Genomic DNA, 18,880 nt, shown 5'->3' with positions numbered 1-18,880 from the left:
CTAATGTACGCTTACCAGAGAGATATTAGCAATTACAGGGAGCAAGCTTTTATCTCAACAAAAGTATATTCTTAATTGCACAGACACTATGAACATTATAATACATTTTAGTTTATTTAATCTTCCATTTTTTAGTAAGATAGCTCATAAAAATGAGTAATATGATGTCAAATACATGAGAGAATACACAACCAAACACGAACTTTAAAAATGGCAACATTGTTCTACTAAACAGAAAAGTGTCATGCTTTTTAGGACTATCCAACTCAATTACCTACATGCAGACTTACGCTCACTGTGCATCTGTAGCCATAGTTCACTTGTTATTCATCAAATTAGCGCTAAAGTTCCTGGACACTACAAAAACAAAAGCAGCACGCCTACGCTATATATTTTTTTAATACTTTGTATCAGCATGCAAGATTTCAAACGATCACATAATTAGCTCCTTTTGACAGTGAAATATTACTTATAATACCCAAAAATGATTAGTACCATTTCACAAACATGCACTTTGAACCGATTTAGTCATTGCAATGCATGACAAACACTGCAGTGAAAGAATGCTCTGCAGAACAGAAAATAGGTATAGTGACAGAAGTGACATGTTTTTCTCCAAATAGAAAATTCTTGGAGCTCTGACCAGCAGAAGGAGGAAAGGCATCTTACCAGCCAGCATGTAAATCAGATAAGTTACTTATTCTGTCTTCCAATTTTTTTTTCCAACGATACTACTGAAGTCCCATACCAAACAGGAACTCTCAAATACTGAATGCAAATTATGTTCTTGTCTTTGTATTAGGTATCAAAACAAATGAAATGGAAATTCTATTTTTATTTTCCTAGTATTTATTGAATTTGGATTAGCATTTCTATAAGCACTTCTATGGATCAAATTTAGACCCTTATGGTTTCCTTTAGAAAAAGAAATAATTATAAAAGCTCGCAAGGAACAAAAATATTTGCTAATATTTGCTAATTCTCCTGCAATGCTCTCTCTCATCTTGGTATACTCCCCTCTTTCCACCCCCACACTGCTCTGCCACATCCTCAGCTCCCATTATGGAAACAGGGGGCTACTCACCTGTTAGCTTATGTACCCTCAAGTCACTCTCTTTTTCAGAAAGCCATGAGCCATATCTTTCTCTCAAATTCTTTTAATCATTCCAGGCCATTTTCTTCTCTATTCACCCTAAGCTACTCTGAGTTGGGGCATTATAAGCCTCTACTCTTCTTTCTCCTTTGCACCCTGCTTAGTGCCACAGCTACTAAAGTAAGCTAGCTGCTTATATTTCAGGGAAATAGAATTCAACTTTGGACTTAACTTTTGCAATTCTTTGCCTATCTTTAAAGTATTTTAACTGTTAATTCATTGTTTTCCACTGTTAAAATTTCTACTTTGATGAAACACTACCCATAACACCAGGCTCATACATACAGTAAGGGTCAACATTCATGTCTGGCCGGAAGAGCGGATCCCAGGCTGTGCTTGCACTGCTTCACATCTCACCCAGAGTATTTGCTGGTCATTCTCTTACAGCCTCAGTCGGCTATCTCACCCCAAAAACCTCTATCAGATACTGCTCTCCTCCGTCACTTTGATGTTTTGTCTTTGTGAAAATCATTCTCTCTGCTTAAGCAGGAGCATTCAAGTACTGTGAATCCACCAGTATTTGAAGGTATTCTTTCAGAGAAAGTGGATAGGAAAAATAGAATACCGTTTTCAATAATATAGAAAGAAATATCATGAGAAGAGAGATTAGTCAATCGATATTAAACTGTTGAGAGGCACAGAAATGGAAAAGTTATTAGAAAAAGAATATTTAGTGATGATAATTTTAGGAGGCCTCTTATTCATATGCAAATAGCAATACCCTTGTCTGATTAACATGTTTATCTTTAATCTTATTTTGTATAACCTAAAATGTTTATTATTCTGCAAACAAGGAGGATTTGCAAGTAGCCATTTTGATACTGGTATCACTTCAGCATTACAAAATCTCAGTTTCATTATCTTAAGCGTCAGCCACTAGTAATTATAGCAACAAAAGGCATGACTAACAACATTTGCTGTATACTTCTCAGGAAAGTGGAATCCATACGTATGCAGCAAATAAGACACTCTACACTGGAGAAATATCATAAAATAATATTATTGCAATAATCACCTTGCTTCGCAGTCACTAAAGAAAATTGCAACTAACTATCACCATCTAGAGGTAAAATATAGATGCAAAAGTGTTTTTTTAATCTGATTTGGATTCTGTCTTTATCCCTATGGATATACTAGACAAGAAATTATTTTCTAATAGTAGCCTAGCTGACTGAGCAACACCTGACTACAGGATTCACAAAAGACATGAGCAGCAAACTGCACAGATCACAGAGTAGTTGTCAGAAAACACCTAGTTAAGGTACCTGGAGAAGACAGAACGCTTGTAAGACAAGAGTGGACTTTTGCCAGCCTGACTCTGATTTTAATAAGAAGCCTAACATGCAAATTATCTGTTTAAATTATTAGGCTTTCCTAACCATTACTCTGTATACAACATACTGTTTAGTTTCCTATGTGGCTAGGTCTTCTAAAGCTAATAAACTGCTTCCTTATTAATAGCTGCCACAAACTTTGTAAGAGAGTAAACCTCTGAGGTTTCTTCTTTTCGTCTCACATTAGGTAACTGTAGTAGTTTTTAATAAGTTATTGCTAGAAAAAACTGCTATGACAATCTAGTCCGATCTCCTGTCACTGCCCAGATAATTTCATCCAGTAATGCTTTCATAATCCCTATGATTATTGCTTCATAAGGACATCAACTGGTCATCTACTCAATCTTTCTGCCCAGATACAAAATTCATTTTACTAGTACTTCGTCAGCACTAATGAATGACAAGCTAATATTCAAGATACAGACCTGAAGCAAAGCAAAACATATCAGATCAAGTATAAATAGGAAGGCTGTGCTTCTGAAAACTTTGGAATGAGCCAATGCATAGAAGATAAACACTAATGGAAGAAAAGATTTCCTCATCATACTTATTTCCATTTCAGGACTACATTTGACTTTATCATTACAAGGCTTTGCAATGGCAGCTCATCTTTGGTTAATCCTAAACCATGACCTCCGAGTTTCTTCAACTTTACTATTATTGCAAGATGCATCGATTTCAACAAGAAAAAAAAATTCTTCAGTGAATTATGAAAGGTATTTTATCCAGTACATAAAAACGAACAAAAGAAAGTAGACATTGAGGCTGAAGCAAGGGCTCATCTCCTCAGTATTCCATCTTGGGACGGCCAATCAAGGATCCCTAAGGAAGAGCCTTGGTTGGGGAGAGAACAACTCCCACGTGTTTGCTTTGAATCTACAAGCAATTAATCAATGGATACTCTCATTTGTGTATTGAAACACATAACTAAAATTCCCCTTTTTTTTTTTTCTCATGCTTTTCATGATTTGAAGGATTGCTACTGTGTTCCCCTCTCACTTTGTTTTTTGAAGGCTGAGAATTCCTAATGTGCTCAAGTGGAAGAGCTGCCATATTTTTCATCCTCTTTCATCCGTATCTGTATTCTTTCCAGTTCTGTTTTACTTTTTGGAGAGCAGAGGATTAGAACTGCATGCAAACAAGCCAGGCCTTAAACATGGCATAATGAAGTTTTCTGTTTTTCTACCACTTTTCTAATAATTTCTAACAACTCACTCTTACAGACTTCCCCAAACTCTTTTCAAAAATTATGTCAGATTAGCTACTTAGAAATCTTCTGGTACTCCAGTGAAGCAATCTATCACAGTTTTCAGCTATTTCGTCCTTGAGCTCCTGGTGAATAGCATGTGGAGATTGATTCGTTATTTATTCAGTAACCTCTTCTACTGACATTTCAATTTAAGACAGGCATTCTGATAATTCTCCAGGGGGAACAGTCCAGAATGGGAATCCCCTGAACATCTCCGTGGTGAATAGAGATTAAAAAAAAAAAAAAATACTCATTTTTCTATTACTATTTTATGTTCTGTGAGACTTCCTTTTATAGCTTGAGCATTTGTCCTACTGACTTTGGCAAGTAGCCTCTTTCTGACACACGTGAAAGAGAATCATTTGAATTTATGGTTTTTGTAAGTTCTTCCATAAACTTTTCATTGGCCTGTCACACTAGTTTTACATTTTTCCTCTAAAATTTATAAGCTGTTCTGTTTCCATCCTTCAGAGATTACTTAAATTTTTTTTGAAAGATTTTTTTTCTGCTTCTAATAACTTCCCTTACTTGCTGCTTAGCCATCCTCTCCTGCTTTTGCACTTTTCCCTCTCTCTTTTTTAATGGATTATGCATTTGCTCTGAGCAATAGCTGAGTTTTTAAATAGTCTCCATAATGCCCGCAAACTATCATAGCTGTCTCTTTTAGCTTTTCTTTAAACCAGTTTCCTCACTTTTTGTCATTCTCTTTTTTGAGATTAAATATTACAGTAGTGGACTTTCCCTAATTTAAATTTTACTCTAAAATTTACTTAAGTAGATATAGGATAGAAACTGTTAATAGTCAAAGAGGAAATAGGAAGCAAAGTCACCTAACCAGCATGTAGAGAAGAAAAATCAATGGAATGGTTTCTGAACAATTACTCTGCAACACTCACCAAAATATATTTAGATTTAATGGCCCTGCAGGAACAGAAAGGGAAATTTTAATTTATTTAAATTCCTATTTCCATCCCAAACACCTGCTCTTCTGTATATGCAAGCCTTCCTCTACTTTTCAGTTTATAAATTCTCCTATGATCTTTAAATGCCTACGACTGAGTCCTATACTCCTCTCCAGAATTTCAAATTGTCCCTCCTCTCCAGAAGCGTCCCCAGTTCCCGATGAATCCAAACCTGAAGAGTAAAGGCTAAGTTTCAGAGCAAAAACTCTTTGCTACAAAGCCATGGAAAACCTCACTCCTCTATCTAAAAACAAACCAGCAACAGCAACAACACTGAAGTTGCACAAATGCACTTAAGTACGCAGCCAATTGCAACTACCTTTTCACTAAAATTATAGACTAATTGTGATAACGTCTACAACTGAGTGGTACAAAATATTAATTTTCATACAAGCCTATAGCTTCTGTTAATCTTAAAGGGAGTATTAGATGATTCAAAGATGTGAGCATTGATTAATCTGCTGCTTATAACTGTCCCCCTATTCTCCACCTGAAACTCAGTTATTCAAACTGAACATAAAATTTGGCTCTGTTTCTAGATCTTATTTTTAAATTCTTAAGATTCATAACTAGCAATGGTACCAGTTAATTATTGCTGCAGGAGTCCAGTGTAACTCTGCAAATACAAAGGTCCGATTAAAACTTCCACATCTAACAGGATTCATTTCAAAATTGCTAGCTTTATGAGTCCACAACTTTATTTCTGAGCTTGTCCAGAATCTTTAATCCTCAACAGAAATTAAATCAACTATCTGATGGTTGAAACTATGTGACAATTATTCTGGAGCTGGAAACTTTTCCTTCTATATCCACTGCTTAATAATAACATATTTAATAAGTTAATAGCATCTGCTTTATTTTTAAGGATGGAAGATGCACCGATTTTGAACACGGCATCTTAAACATACCAAAATACTAACATGACACAAAAAGAACTGCCTTGAAACACCCTTCAAAATAGCATTAAAAATCTGTAGTAAAATTCTCAAAAAAAAAAAATTAACAGAATAGTAAAACTATTGTTGGGTTTTGAGCCTATTCTTATCTTGTCCACACCTGACCCTACTGAGATACAAACTAACATGTCTTTTTTTTTTTCCTGGCTTAAGAAGCATAAATGAGAAACTGGCATTGATTTTGAAGAGGTACAGCTACCAAGATTTATTTCTCCTCATTCTTATATTCCTAAGAAGCAGCACTGATAACTCCAGGACAAGAGATGAGGGATACTATATTGACAGCTTCACACTTTTCCATCACATTTGGGGTGCTTTCCGATTCCTTTGAACCTCTTTTGCTTATTTCCAAGCCACATGATCTGTATGTAGTAATTTATTTTCTGCTGGAGAATATGTATTTATGAGGAAAAGGGTCAGAAGAGGCACAAAAGTTCTAAACTGCATCAGTGATAATTCAGACATAGCAAATCTCCCAAGTCACACATCCTCCCCTCTCCATCACATGAAAGGATGCTCCAGAGACATGCAATTTCTAATGAGCAGAAGCTGACAAGCTGGCCTGTAAGAGGAGAGGGAGAGGGAGAGGGAGAGGGAGAGGGAGAGGGGGACAACCTCCTTAGCTTTCTGATAAGAGAAAAAGCAAAAGAAATCCATCTACATTAGAAATAATATTTACATGAACTGCATTTGGCAAATGGTTGAAGTCCATTCCTTTTTATACTTCATTTGGTAGTCATATCTCACCTTACTAGTATTATACACATGATCTCATTTTCAGACATGCTAAGCATCTGCCTTTTCAATTAGCTTTAAGTACAGTTGTAAGTATTTAGCACATCTGGAAGTGATGCTTACCTAAAATCAAGTTTCAAACTTTGCCTGTTCTGACTAGCACATTTCAGCTCCCTCGGGAGTTCGTTTGGTACCTTCTTTTCAGAATTCAACACCACAATCAAAATCCAGGTTTTACATCTCTCTCTGACGCTCTCCAAGGTTACTCAAGTGCCCACAGAGAAATCTGAACTCCGGAAGGTGTAGGCAATGATCTCCGCAATATCAGCGTTCTGCAGTACTGCTACCAAGCATTCTCACTTTCCTTTACATTGATACACTACAAGCAGATTTCTCATGTGGCTGACACGCAGTTATAAATTCATTTCCATTTTCTGTCTTTGGAGAAATAAATGATAAAACAGCAAAAAATCATGTTTACTGTGAATAAGCTGACTTTCAGAATTGAGCTCAGCCATTTATCCTAATTGTCACTCCTAATCCTTGCCTGTTCACTGCATACCGGTAGTCTGGTAAATGCCCTCTTCCACAATTTCAACATTGAATCAAATTCCCTGTAATCAGGAGCACATGTTTTGGCAGACATTTAACAAGATAAATGCACAGTGCTGTTGTTGATGCTATTATAGAACACACATAAGACTAAAGTTTTATGAATTAATACTTTTTCCTCTAACTATAAAATGAAGAATATATATTCAGCAAGCACATGACTACACCTTTGGTCAGAGATGTAGCGATCACTTCAACTGCAAGTTTTCTTCATAGTGCTACATTGTAGAGTGCCGGTCTATTTAGGATTTTTTTTTTTTTTTTTTTTTTTTTTTAAGGCGCACAGTGGCAGAAAGCAAAATTATCTGCTAGACAGATACTCTTCTCAGTCACTCTGCTGTTACTAAGATCAAAAACTAGCAGGAATGCTATTAATGTATTCTTCCATGAGGAAAGATCTCAGTGAGCACCAAGATCAAAGTTTAAAAAAAATCACAGAAGTTTTAGGTCACTTCTATGGGTTATTTTTGCCTTTTTTTGTTGCTGTTGTTAATGTTAAAAGACAAAGTTGGGAAGTACTCAGTTCTTCATGGGTGGAACTCTATGATACTCTGTGCTGTTCCGCAATTAAAGGCAAACTAAAATTACTCTGATGAAGGACATTCTACTTCTATTCATGCCATTATTTTGGAAGCATATCTCTTTCCATGGTACATATCTCTAGTAAATTTGTGAATAGACAATGAACAGAGTACATATTCAGAAAAGCAATTTGTACATTTTTCAGATACATATACATATCTATAAACAGAATTTTGCATACTACAGATGCTCAACTAAGTGTATACTGCAGACATAAAAAACTTAAAAATAAGAAAATTCTCAAAATTGTTTTTTCTCCATTTATTGGTAGAATCTTGCAACCATTGTTTCAATGCTTCCTCTTGTCAAGAGGTTAACCGTTCAAAAGTTCTTTATTTTCCATTTAAAAGCACTACAGAATGGAGTAATTGGTGAAGTCCATTAAAACAACTGTACCTGTACAAGATGTTTTCTAAAATGCCATGATAACAATAGACTAAAATGGAAAAAAATGCAAAAGCACTGTAAAGAAATTTGGCCCACGTCACTATATTAGGTCCTGATCCAAAGCCAACTGAGAGCAATATCTAACCCTCTACTCACTTCAGCAGCCTTTGGATAAAGCCATGAATGTCTTAGAAACAGGGAAACTAAGTTTATCTCAGTGCTTTTTCCCCATAGAAGTATGTGCAGAAGAGCTTTAATACACATTAATTCTGCATTCTTTCCTAGTTTTCATGATGCCATATTGTATAGTCAAATTGTGTCAAAGATTATGAACTCTTTTAGTAATCATAGCAGAACTAAGTTTTATAGTAAGTTATCAGTAAAATTAAAAGTAGTTAAACAAAATTCCTCAAAGACCTAAACAAAACAGTAACAAACATGCCTTAGTTTCATGAAGCAGAAGACGATTAGGTATTTATATTGTGTGAAATATAAACTAAGATTTTTCCAAATGACAACTGATTTGGAATATATCAAATCTGAGTGACACTTTAAAGCAACATACATGATATTAAGAAAAACCCTAAGAGATCCTGTGCAGCACTTCTAGATGGGCACCTATCAGCTGAATCATCTTAGAGCACCAGGACTCCTCGGATACCATTTGCTATTACCTTGAAGTTAAAGGCATTGAACACAGCCTTGGCATTTGCTTTGGGCCTGCACAGCAACCCTTCAGCAGTGGTTTTGTTGAAGGAGCCCCAGGAAGCGCTGTGTGCTCTGCATTGCAGTTCTCCGCCTTTACAGGCGATAGGAATCATAACTTCCGTCAAAGCTCTATCTCAGGTGAAAACATGCAAGTGTAGTGCAGGCACTGCCACATACCACAAATTGTATGGCACCCCTGGACCCCCAGCCATTCACATGAAGACTGTAAAACCGCAAGTTCCTATGGAAGGTCACGCTTTCAGAAAATAACTGGGTACTCTACTCAGAGGCTGAAAAAAGTGGAATGTTTGCATCAAACAACCAAATTATTTCCCCCAACTGCCTTTACTCTGTTCTGCCCCATTAACAAAAGTACACCTGTGAAGCAGGGCTTACTTCAACTTATTTTCCTTAGAAAAATCAGAATAGATATTCAGAACCCTTATGTATGTCAGCAGACCAACAGAACCTTAGACTTTCCATCATGCCTTCAAGATAGAAGAAAAACAGCTTAAGCAAAACTCAATGAAAACCAGAAGGTATTAACATCCATGAAGAAATTAAGACGAGAAAGTAATCTGGAGAATCAGAAGTCTAAAAGGATTTTTTTCCCCTCAGAATAAGCCACAAGTACCCATAAAAGGGAGATAAAGTGACAACATAAACAATATCTATATCTTCCATCAAGTCTAATCTCAGCAAATTCAATCTTAAAATTCAATTTTAAAATGTGCATCTGTGCACGACAGCATATAATCGTATTTTTTGCCAGTAGAACTCTTACTGGACCTTTAATCAAGAGGTTAGATATTTCCCTTTTTTTATCTTGCTTTTTTGTTGTTTTTTAATTAAAAATTAAGAGATAGTTCTACTGAAAAAAACCTAGAGTGCACAAAGTTAAAAAAAAAAAAAAGATAATGAAAGAAGTTATTAATGAAGCAATATTCTGACCTCCGAAAAAGATTTATATCCAGCAGTATTTCCATTACTATTTCATTTTCTTTTCAAGATGATTTCCTAATATTTGGTGGATATAAATATACACAATTGAAAAACATAAAACTGGATTACATTGAATGTATTTCTCACTGCCATTCATACCTGTACCTTATTCTGATTAAAATGTTGCTTATCTATGAAAAATAATATACTGTGTACAAATATCATAAATCATCCTTAATGACTAAGAGTGCTAGACTCCTTGAATGACTGTGAGAGGTGTGATTACTAAGTGAAGTTGTTTTTCTATCCACTTCTAATATGCCTTAATAAAAAGCACTGCATTAATTTAAGAAAAAAGTATCATTTTGGCATATTAGATAGCAACCTTATAAATACATTGGTTTTAGTTCACATATGAGTAGTAAGGAACACTAACACAACTCAAAATACAGTAGTAAGTTTAATAATGAAAAAGATTCTTACTTCCCATTCAACTAAAGAGAATGTAACTGAAAAAACATAACAAAATTAAAATCTCTGCTAAAAATGCAAGTACTTGCAATACACGCAAATTTTCTACATCCCTTTTTCAAATAGGTATGCGCTTTCATGCTTTTCTTTCCTTTCTTTACACGCTTTTCTGTACTTTTAATTAACAGTTCGGGGCATTCAAACTGACAGCATTTTTTGCAAACATAACAGCCTTTCTGCACTGTAATGATGTTGTTATTGAACTTGAGAACCTCTAATAGTATATGATGAATGATTTCTTCAGATTCCTTATCTATCACAGCATCTTCTACTAAAGAGACGAGCTGCTTGCACCTGAATTCCTTGCCCCACTGCAGAGAAGCTGCAACAATTGACTGTTTATACTTTTCACTAAACAAAAGAATGAGGGAGAAAAAACAACCCATGTGAGCAACAGACCATTGGCAAACACAGCAAATAAAGCCAAAGCTTAAGTTTTTTATTCACAACTTCCACTGAAAAGAGTTTAGAGCTCTCTCTTTGCAACAATTCCGCCACTCTGCAACAAGCCATACCCACAATCTGATCATCACAAATTATGTTAACTTTCCACGTAACTATGAAAGAAACACAGAACTGGTTTCATTGCATCCAAATAAGCTATGCTTGCGCATCTGGAAAAGATAAGATCAGCATTGGGTTGTATTCCCTTTCCCCATCTTTCCAGATAACAACAGACATCAGTAATGTTAAAAAGACACAAAATTCATACGGTACAGAAAACACTGTTATATATCATTTTTCACCATCATTAACAACTGTGCCAAAGCTAAAACAGTCAGAAATGCTCTTAACACAGCTGGAAAAAAAGAAGCCAGAGAATGCAGAAATTCAAGTGCCATGTTGTCACTTCATCTTTTAGATACAAAATATTTTCTGCGATTGTCTCTTTTTTACTTATCTGCCAGAAACTCAAAATTTCTGGGCAACGTCAGGGAAAAAAAACACAAACAATTGGGGTGCATCACATTTCACCTTTTGGTGCATGAACTGTCTAGACTAAAATACGTTTGAGGAAAGGTATGAACCTTTAAAAGCTGAAGCTTTATAAACAGTACTTGATAGGCACCCCTTGCTATTACACTTTGCTGCTCATCCATGCAAACAGCAACATTACTGCCGGAGGCGACCCCCAGCACATCAAGGGTGACCACACAGCACTGGGGACAAGGGCGAAGGGCAGAGGTGGTCTTCTTCCTGCCAGTGAGGGGAAAGGCTCGGGAAAGAACAGATGGATCCTGTGGATCAATATCTGGTTGCACAGCTAGTGTCATTGACAGGGGATTTGGCTTTTACAAGCACAGGACCCTCTCCAAAGATCAAAGACTGCTGGGGTGACATGGAATCCACCTGACAAGAGTGGGACAAGAGCATCTTTGCCAAAATGCCGGACAACCTGGTGAGGAGAGCTGTAAAGTCAGGGGAGGGAGATTACAAGCCATAGTTGAGTGAAGAAATGGTGGACAGGGTAGAAAGTAAGTGGTGCATGGTGATGGAAACAAGGGAGACACAGGAAACAATAACACAAGATGAAAAGAATAGAACAGGGCAGCCTGGGAAACAAGCAGGAGGAACCCGGGCTGCATTCGCAGTCATGGAACTACAACATCATTAGAATAACAGAGATGCGCTATCGGGGCTTGTAATAATTTTTCTGTTAACAGAGTGTTGACTGGGTTTGCAAATGTGCAGCCAGTGACAGCAGAATAGAGGAACACAGGAGAGTGGGAAAGACAATAAGTAATTAGCAAAAAATAATTAAAAAAAAAAATCACAATTGTCAACACATTACATTTCCACTAGCATTTGTATACCTGAATTTTTGACTAATTGATTATTCAATGCTTTTTAACGAATTACTGACAGTTCAGTATTGCCAGCTGTTCTTTCCATTAACTAAAGACTTATTTTTCATTGTCTTTTGCTAGTCACAAGAAAGGTTTTCCTGTATTTTTCAACTACCAGTTAACACTTCATAAATGATTCAAAATTCTACAGAAATCGTTTTTCCAAGTAGGAAAGGAATGTTGATAAGCTTCAGAAATTCTGTTTAGAGCTAAATAGATAAGGCTGAAGCAGGAAAGAGGAAAATTTTTACAGCAGAAATAATCCACAAATAAAGAAATACAGATAGACTGGGAGAGCACATTAAAGAGCTATTTAAAGTTTGTGCTGCCTTTATCTGTGGAAGGCATACTTGTTCTGAAACTGAGGATCCACGTATTGAGGAATGGGATGGGACTCCAATGCTTCAAGCACAAGGCAGGTTAGAGCACAAACCCTAGATTTCAAACTGGCAGAAGCACAACCCACTATGAACATGACCAATGACACACAGTGAGGGCTGCTGCACTGTGCAAAATGTTTTTGAGTGAGCCACTAAGGTGAGGTCGTATCTGTCTGTCTGTCTTTACAAGCTTCATTTATAAGAAAATAGGCAGTATTTCTGGTCACTGATATCCCAAAAGTGAACTAGAATATTTGCCTGCATATGCAAGAAGGCATTACTGATCAATATTGAATGGATGTGCTGTCTGTCCACTACAATCTTTTTTAACATGCTTTTAAAGTATTCAACTATTAAAAAACAGCCCTCAAAATAGGCAATTCTGATCATCTACACAATCCAAAGGGTGAATATAAATAAAATTACTGCTGCTGTTTATTAATTGATTTCTAAAAAAATTGCACTAAGATACTTAAAATATTAAAATGTTCCATTACAGTCAGCTACCTTATTTATAGAATCTATGTTAAAAAGTATTACTTACCTGATAAACATGGAATGCATTTGCAGCTTTTCCACGCAGAAAGACTGAGGGAATCCAAACATTAATAAGAGCACGATTTGATCTGAGCAGGAGAGAGAAAAGCTTAAAATAGGGAATAGTGTTTATATATAAAAAATAAAAATAACAACCTCCAGTGATTTTGATAATGATCAAAGTGATCTACAAAGCCACTTAACATTTCAAATGGAGTATCAGAAAAATTGCAATTCTGCCTGAATCTTTTATAATTGCTATACCTAGAATTCTTCTCTTAAATTAACTTAAAAAAAAAAAAGCAATGAAATAATTCCCTTTGATTTTTTTATGGTGTGCATTTGACAATATTTCATTATACACAGGAAACAGAAAAACTGACTCATTTCTACAAGTTTTTGATCCACAAAACTCAGCAAAGAAATTAGTTCATTAAATAACAGAAGACTTCTGCACAGTTATGGATAAGACATTCCCATCCATTCTCTTTGTAATTTATTTTGAATTGTAATTTTAATTTATTTCCAATTATGATAGAAAGACATTCATTTTCACCCCTTCATCCACAAGAAGCTATACTCATTAGTTTGAATAACAAAGGCAAAGCTCCAAACCACAGCACTCAATGATATGGGATGACCTACTGCATTTTTTTTAATATTATCTGTATGCGTTGATTAAGAGTTATTCCACAAAAATGAGAAATACCATCAAATTATTAACAGCATGCATTTTCTTCCAAAATCAAAGTAACAGAAAACAAGTTTTTGGTCCTGTCATTAGACCCAAGTTGTTTTCTGTTAGAATACTACCAGGTATAATAGCTACCAAAAATTAGCGCATTGAAAGAATTAAGCTTAAGAAAAAAAATCAGCACACTCAGGAGACTCTTCTTGAATCTAAACTCACTGGATTCAACATTATTCAAGAACTATACAAGCATATGGACTGTGCAGCTCTCTGTACTTTCTAACCATTGAACACCACAACTGAGAATTTGGTTATTGGAAATAACATAGAGAAAGCAAATTACTAAATCTGTTTGCTTGTTCTTCATTCCCATAAAGACAGTATGAAGACAAAAATGTGTATATTAAGCAACTTACATTTCAAAATCTGACAAACTCTGATCTTCAGATGTTTGACTCAAATCTCCAGGGACCTGTATTTACAAAACAGAAACAATTCCCACACACTGGTTATTATGCTTTCTCTTAAGAAAACATAGTATTATAAGGAAATCATAATTCAACACTCAGGTTTTTAAATGCCAGTGAAAAACCTATTACTGGAAAAAAATTAAAGAAAAATAAAAGATTGTACAAAGTAATATGAACATATCATCCTTGTGAGTTCTCGAAGTTACAATTCACTATAGCTTTGTAAAGAAACAACAGGGATTTGTTAAAGCATGTAATTTTGAAAGGTAAAAAAAATACCAGACAAAAGCATCACTATTAGGCCTTTATAAGAAAAGTATCCTAAACAAACTACATCGTGTGCATAAACAATCTATGGGAAGAGATGAAGCACATACAACCTAGTGAATGCTTTCTTTTATAACCAGTTATAACCCTATAACCAATTATAACCATTAAGAGAAGGACATATGATCATTTTATTTTAGCTTTTTTCTTAAAATGCATTAAATGGCTAAGAAACTTTATAAAGAGGACAAGGATGAACTAACTACTGTAGAATTCAAACAAGTGACAGTTGAGAGATAACAAAATTGAAAGAGCATTTAGATGTGAATCAGTTCTTACTTTAAAGTCAGTTAAACATTAAAGGATATATTCTGCACCTCACTATCAAATACTATAAAACAAGCCATAACCCACAGTAAGGGGTGTGTTTTGCTGAAGAAAAACAGTTGAAAGTTGTCAATGTGGAGATGGCTTCTACATTAATTACATATCAGTTCAATATATAGCTATAACGTAGGTTGCATGCATATAAGTGTTATTCAAAGCATTTGCTGCTTAAGAAACACACACACACACATATATATATACACACACACACACTATATACACACACGTGCATATATATGAAAATTGCCAGAGGTTGAGACATCTATTACAAAAAAATTTCAATGGTTAGGCTAGGTTCTAATATCATATGATAAAATTTATAAGGAAATCTGATTAATTACCTGAAATATGCTTGCTGATATATTTCTACCACAACACTTAAGCTGATTTTGCCTATTCATTCTTTAAAAGAAACACCTAAATGGAATACAGAGCTGTGATTTGCACCATGGCTGCAAAAATTCCAAATGGTTTTCTGTCTTTTGCACAAGCTAATCTGACATCCCTTATTTAGGTGCCACAACTTATTTACCATGAATGTCATCTTCAAGAGCAGACCAGATAAGTGGCTGCCCGCCTCACAACCATATTTCATATAAACAAGCACATATGACGCTTCCCCCACAACTCTCTCAACCTCCAGCAGTTTTCAGGTGAGGGGACTTCTTCAGCAAAATGTGGTTTTGTATATTTGGTAACCCTTAATGGATTTCTTTTCCAGGTACTTGCTCAATCTTTGGTAAAAAGAGCTTTGCAGCTCTACGACTGTAGAAGACATCATGAAAAATTACCTCCTGTTTGGTTTGAACCTGCTTATTACTGGGAGACATCACGAACAGTTAATCTCCATCCACTGCCCACTGTTTTACAGTTCTCTCCCTGAAGCAAAACCTTTTCCAGACAGGAGACCTAGTCCAGAGGACACCACTCTACACCTTTGATTATCCTTACTGCTTTTCCATGAACCTGCTGCAATTTTCCTGTATCATTTTTGAGATGAAGGGACAAAAGCTACACACGACTCAGAGTGGAATAAATCAGGGATTTATACAGTAACAAAGTTTCTATAGATAGATAAAGTTCTCCATTTCATTCTCTAACAATCACTGATATGTTCTGCTTTGCTAAAAAGATGCAGTGTCATATAATGCATAAGGAAATTAAGTTTTATTTTCAAGGCCTTGCAAACTGAGATGAGCTGAAAGACAACTGAAATTCTCATTTTAAAGACCAGATGCATAACAGAGCTCTGGTTCAATGCTCATTAGTACCCATGATCCTTTCATCCTTTTTTCCCCTGTGTGTGTGTTCATAAGATATTTTCAGTTTGTCTCTGTTTAATTTAAGAGGATTATTCATAAACACTTACAACCTCAGGGCATCCTCAGTCTCTCATGTGACAGAAAAAATATTTCATACAAAGGCAAGTTTTACAATAAGCAACACAATTACTACAGAATTTTCCTGAAGACAAATGTTGGTAGCTGAGGGAAAAAAACCTAATAAAACATAAGCCAAAATTAAATGTCTGAAGGCATTCTTCCTGCAGATCAGCATTACTGTCATACCTTACCTCTATAGTGCATAGTATACTACACATAATTAAGTATTCATATTTATCTTGAAAATGCTAAGCCAGTAACAAAGATCTCCAAGCGCTACTATTTGAACATAAAGAAAAATACAACCAAAAAAAAAAAAAATCAGATTGTCCATAGCTGTCAGTAAATAAAGCAAAACTGCATGGTCTGTGACAACTGTCTTAAGTAAAGTCAAGAAAAAAAAATTAGAAGAGGAAAAATAAATGAACAGAGAAAATATTAGGGAAAAATTATATGATGGGAGGGGAATAAAAAGGAAATACTAAAGACAGCAGCAGCTGAAAAAGTAAAGACAGCTACAAAAGATAAGCCTCCTGTACAGCATTAAAAGAAGAAACCCACCCAAAGATTTGAAATTAATTCCAAACCTTAGTTATGTGGATCTATACAGAACCTTCTGAACTATTTGAGCTCTTACAAGATTTCAGAAATGAGTCTTTGATTTGTCTGTCCCTTCACTCCCACTGTTATCAATTATACTATCCATGCAGTTGGAAAAAAGGAGTTGAGATAACTTTGCAAGAATATCCCTAGCTGTATTTAAAATGCAACGATTGCAAACAACTAAGACACAGCTATTTTATCTCTGCTGATATTGCATTTCTCCCTTTACGTCAATGAGAAATTCAAATTTCATTCTTAAACACATTATTATTCCCCAACTCTCATTCTCTTTATTTATCACTACCTGGAACATATTATATTAATATTTTTCCTAATGCATTTCGTGATAGGAAAATAGTAGGACTATAGATAGATGTTGTTATACCTTGTAAGGTTTTATGTTATTTGGCCTGATAGTGAGTTTAGCTCAGTCAGTTCAAGGAATGCATAATACACTTGCATGAAACTACAGTGGAAAAAACAGAATTTGAGACTGAAAAAATCTTACATATTAATTATAGAGCCTTATTAATCACATATACCTATCTTTCTTGCTCTCTTTTTCCCTAAGAAAAAAGAAGTTCTATGAATAGTCCATCAGGCAACTGCTTATTTTTGTTCATGAAAATAAATTCATACTCAATTACATAATATCAGTCAACTAACAATATCAATGCAAAATACTATTAAATGATATTTTAACTGTTAGAGTCGGCAACGTTTTATAATTACTTGCAATAAACAGAACACACATAACTTGTTCCAAAACTACAGTGACATCAAAAATAAGTCGTCCAGAAGCCATTTATCAATAATTTAAATGGCTTCAGGTAAAAAAGCATGTAGAAGTCTACATACGTTTTATTATAGGATTTGAATAGAAGCACTTTGGACTACTGAGTAAAGTGGGAGGGAAAAACAAGACACCCACCCCAAAATCTGCAAACCTGCTTCCATCTGATTCCTCAAGATGCAGGGGCATGTCCTATTGCATAAGATTATATTTACAATATATAATGCAATATTGTCTAGTAACCGGCTGTATGTGCTTGCAAGACAAACAAACAATATAATCACAAGAGTGACTTTTTTTAATTCTGATATAAAAATAATATATTAATATTTTATAACCTTGTTACAGTCTTTCATAAATATCAAACTGAAAATAGGAAGGAAAATTTGGTTTCACAGACTGTTATGGACTAATATAATAGAGATTGAGAACAATTCAATTTTTCAGCATGCAAACAGAACTCAACTGTTAAAAAGTGATGACTTATGTCTTCTGAAAAATACATTAGACATAACATCTAATTAGTGATGCTGTGTCCTGTCTGGTTAAATGAAATTTCAAAATTAGTATTGTACATTTTATTTTAAAGTATAGCTTGTTTGAAACTTTGAGATTATAAGGAAGTGCTGAAATATAAAGTACTCCATTCTTCTTAATTTAAGAAACAACTCCTTAAAAATTTAAGGAATTAGTTTTCTCTCGGTATCTGATAAAATAACATACATTATCAATACCTAATTGCTGGATTAGGGTATGTAAATACATGACAAAACCCAAAATCTCTGAACAAGGACATAGAGCCCATAACCTCTGAACAAGGTAAAGCCATAATATGCTTGTGAATTATTATTTGTCATTTTTAGCACAATAGTGTGATTGTTTGCTCATAGAAGTGTGAAAAACTATAGGTCAAAGCCTGCTTCCCTTATAAACACAGAATTCTCATCAGCCACTTTACATAAATGTTCTGCTAAAATAAGCACGAATGCTTCCAGTGCAAGCAAAATCATAAGATAAAGCTTTCAAAGTATGCTATCCCTAGTATACAAGTATTAGGAACCTCCTTGACTCCTTTTGTTTCTTCCCTGTTCATCTTCAAATTTCGACCCAACTTTTAACCCAGAAGGCAAAGCAATAGCTGAGGGAAAACAAGAATAGCAGGGATATTCAACCATCAGTGTTTCCTAAGATAAAAGGAAGCTGAAAAAAAATTTAAAACACTCAAGGACCTGAAAACATATTTCACACATGCAACATTGTAAAGCTATTGCTGGCAGCCAGGCTGGCTAGTAGGACAGCTACCAGAAGGCTCCTCCCTCATTAGTTTTTGTTGAGAGAAAAGCCCCAAAGAAACTTCTGCTCTAATCTGTGT

General features: G+C 35.1%; 1 protein-coding gene across 9 annotated transcripts in view; it reads right to left on the bottom strand.

Moving 5' to 3' along the window:
• SNX29 (sorting nexin 29) overlaps window positions 1–18,880 on the bottom strand; it is a 158,866-nt gene that overhangs the window by 67,699 nt on the left and 72,287 nt on the right. For 8 of the 9 annotated variants that reach the window (XR_003255306.1, XM_026076631.1, XM_026076630.1 and 5 more), the window contains exons 17-18: window positions 14,023–14,078; window positions 12,923–13,004 (exon numbers count right to left, since the gene is read on the bottom strand). Coding sequence is in view for 8 of the 9 variants with exons in the window: in XM_026076631.1 (XP_025932416.1) it covers window positions 12,923–13,004; window positions 14,023–14,078 (138 nt within the window). In the remaining variant the exon portion in view is untranslated. Of the gene's footprint in view, window positions 1–10,266; window positions 10,766–12,922; window positions 13,005–14,022; window positions 14,079–18,880 lie in introns of those variants that run through there. The other variant, XM_026076638.1, reaches the window with a different exon arrangement.

The sequence above is a fragment of the Apteryx rowi genome, unplaced genomic scaffold, assembly GCF_003343035.1.
Source record: "Apteryx rowi isolate R43461 unplaced genomic scaffold, aptRow1 scaffold_436, whole genome shotgun sequence".
In the NCBI taxonomy this organism is placed as follows: domain Eukaryota; kingdom Metazoa; phylum Chordata; class Aves; order Apterygiformes; family Apterygidae; genus Apteryx; species Apteryx rowi.
The sequence above is the reverse complement of the archived record's forward strand: the minus strand, read 5'-3'. Positions and strand labels throughout refer to the sequence as shown.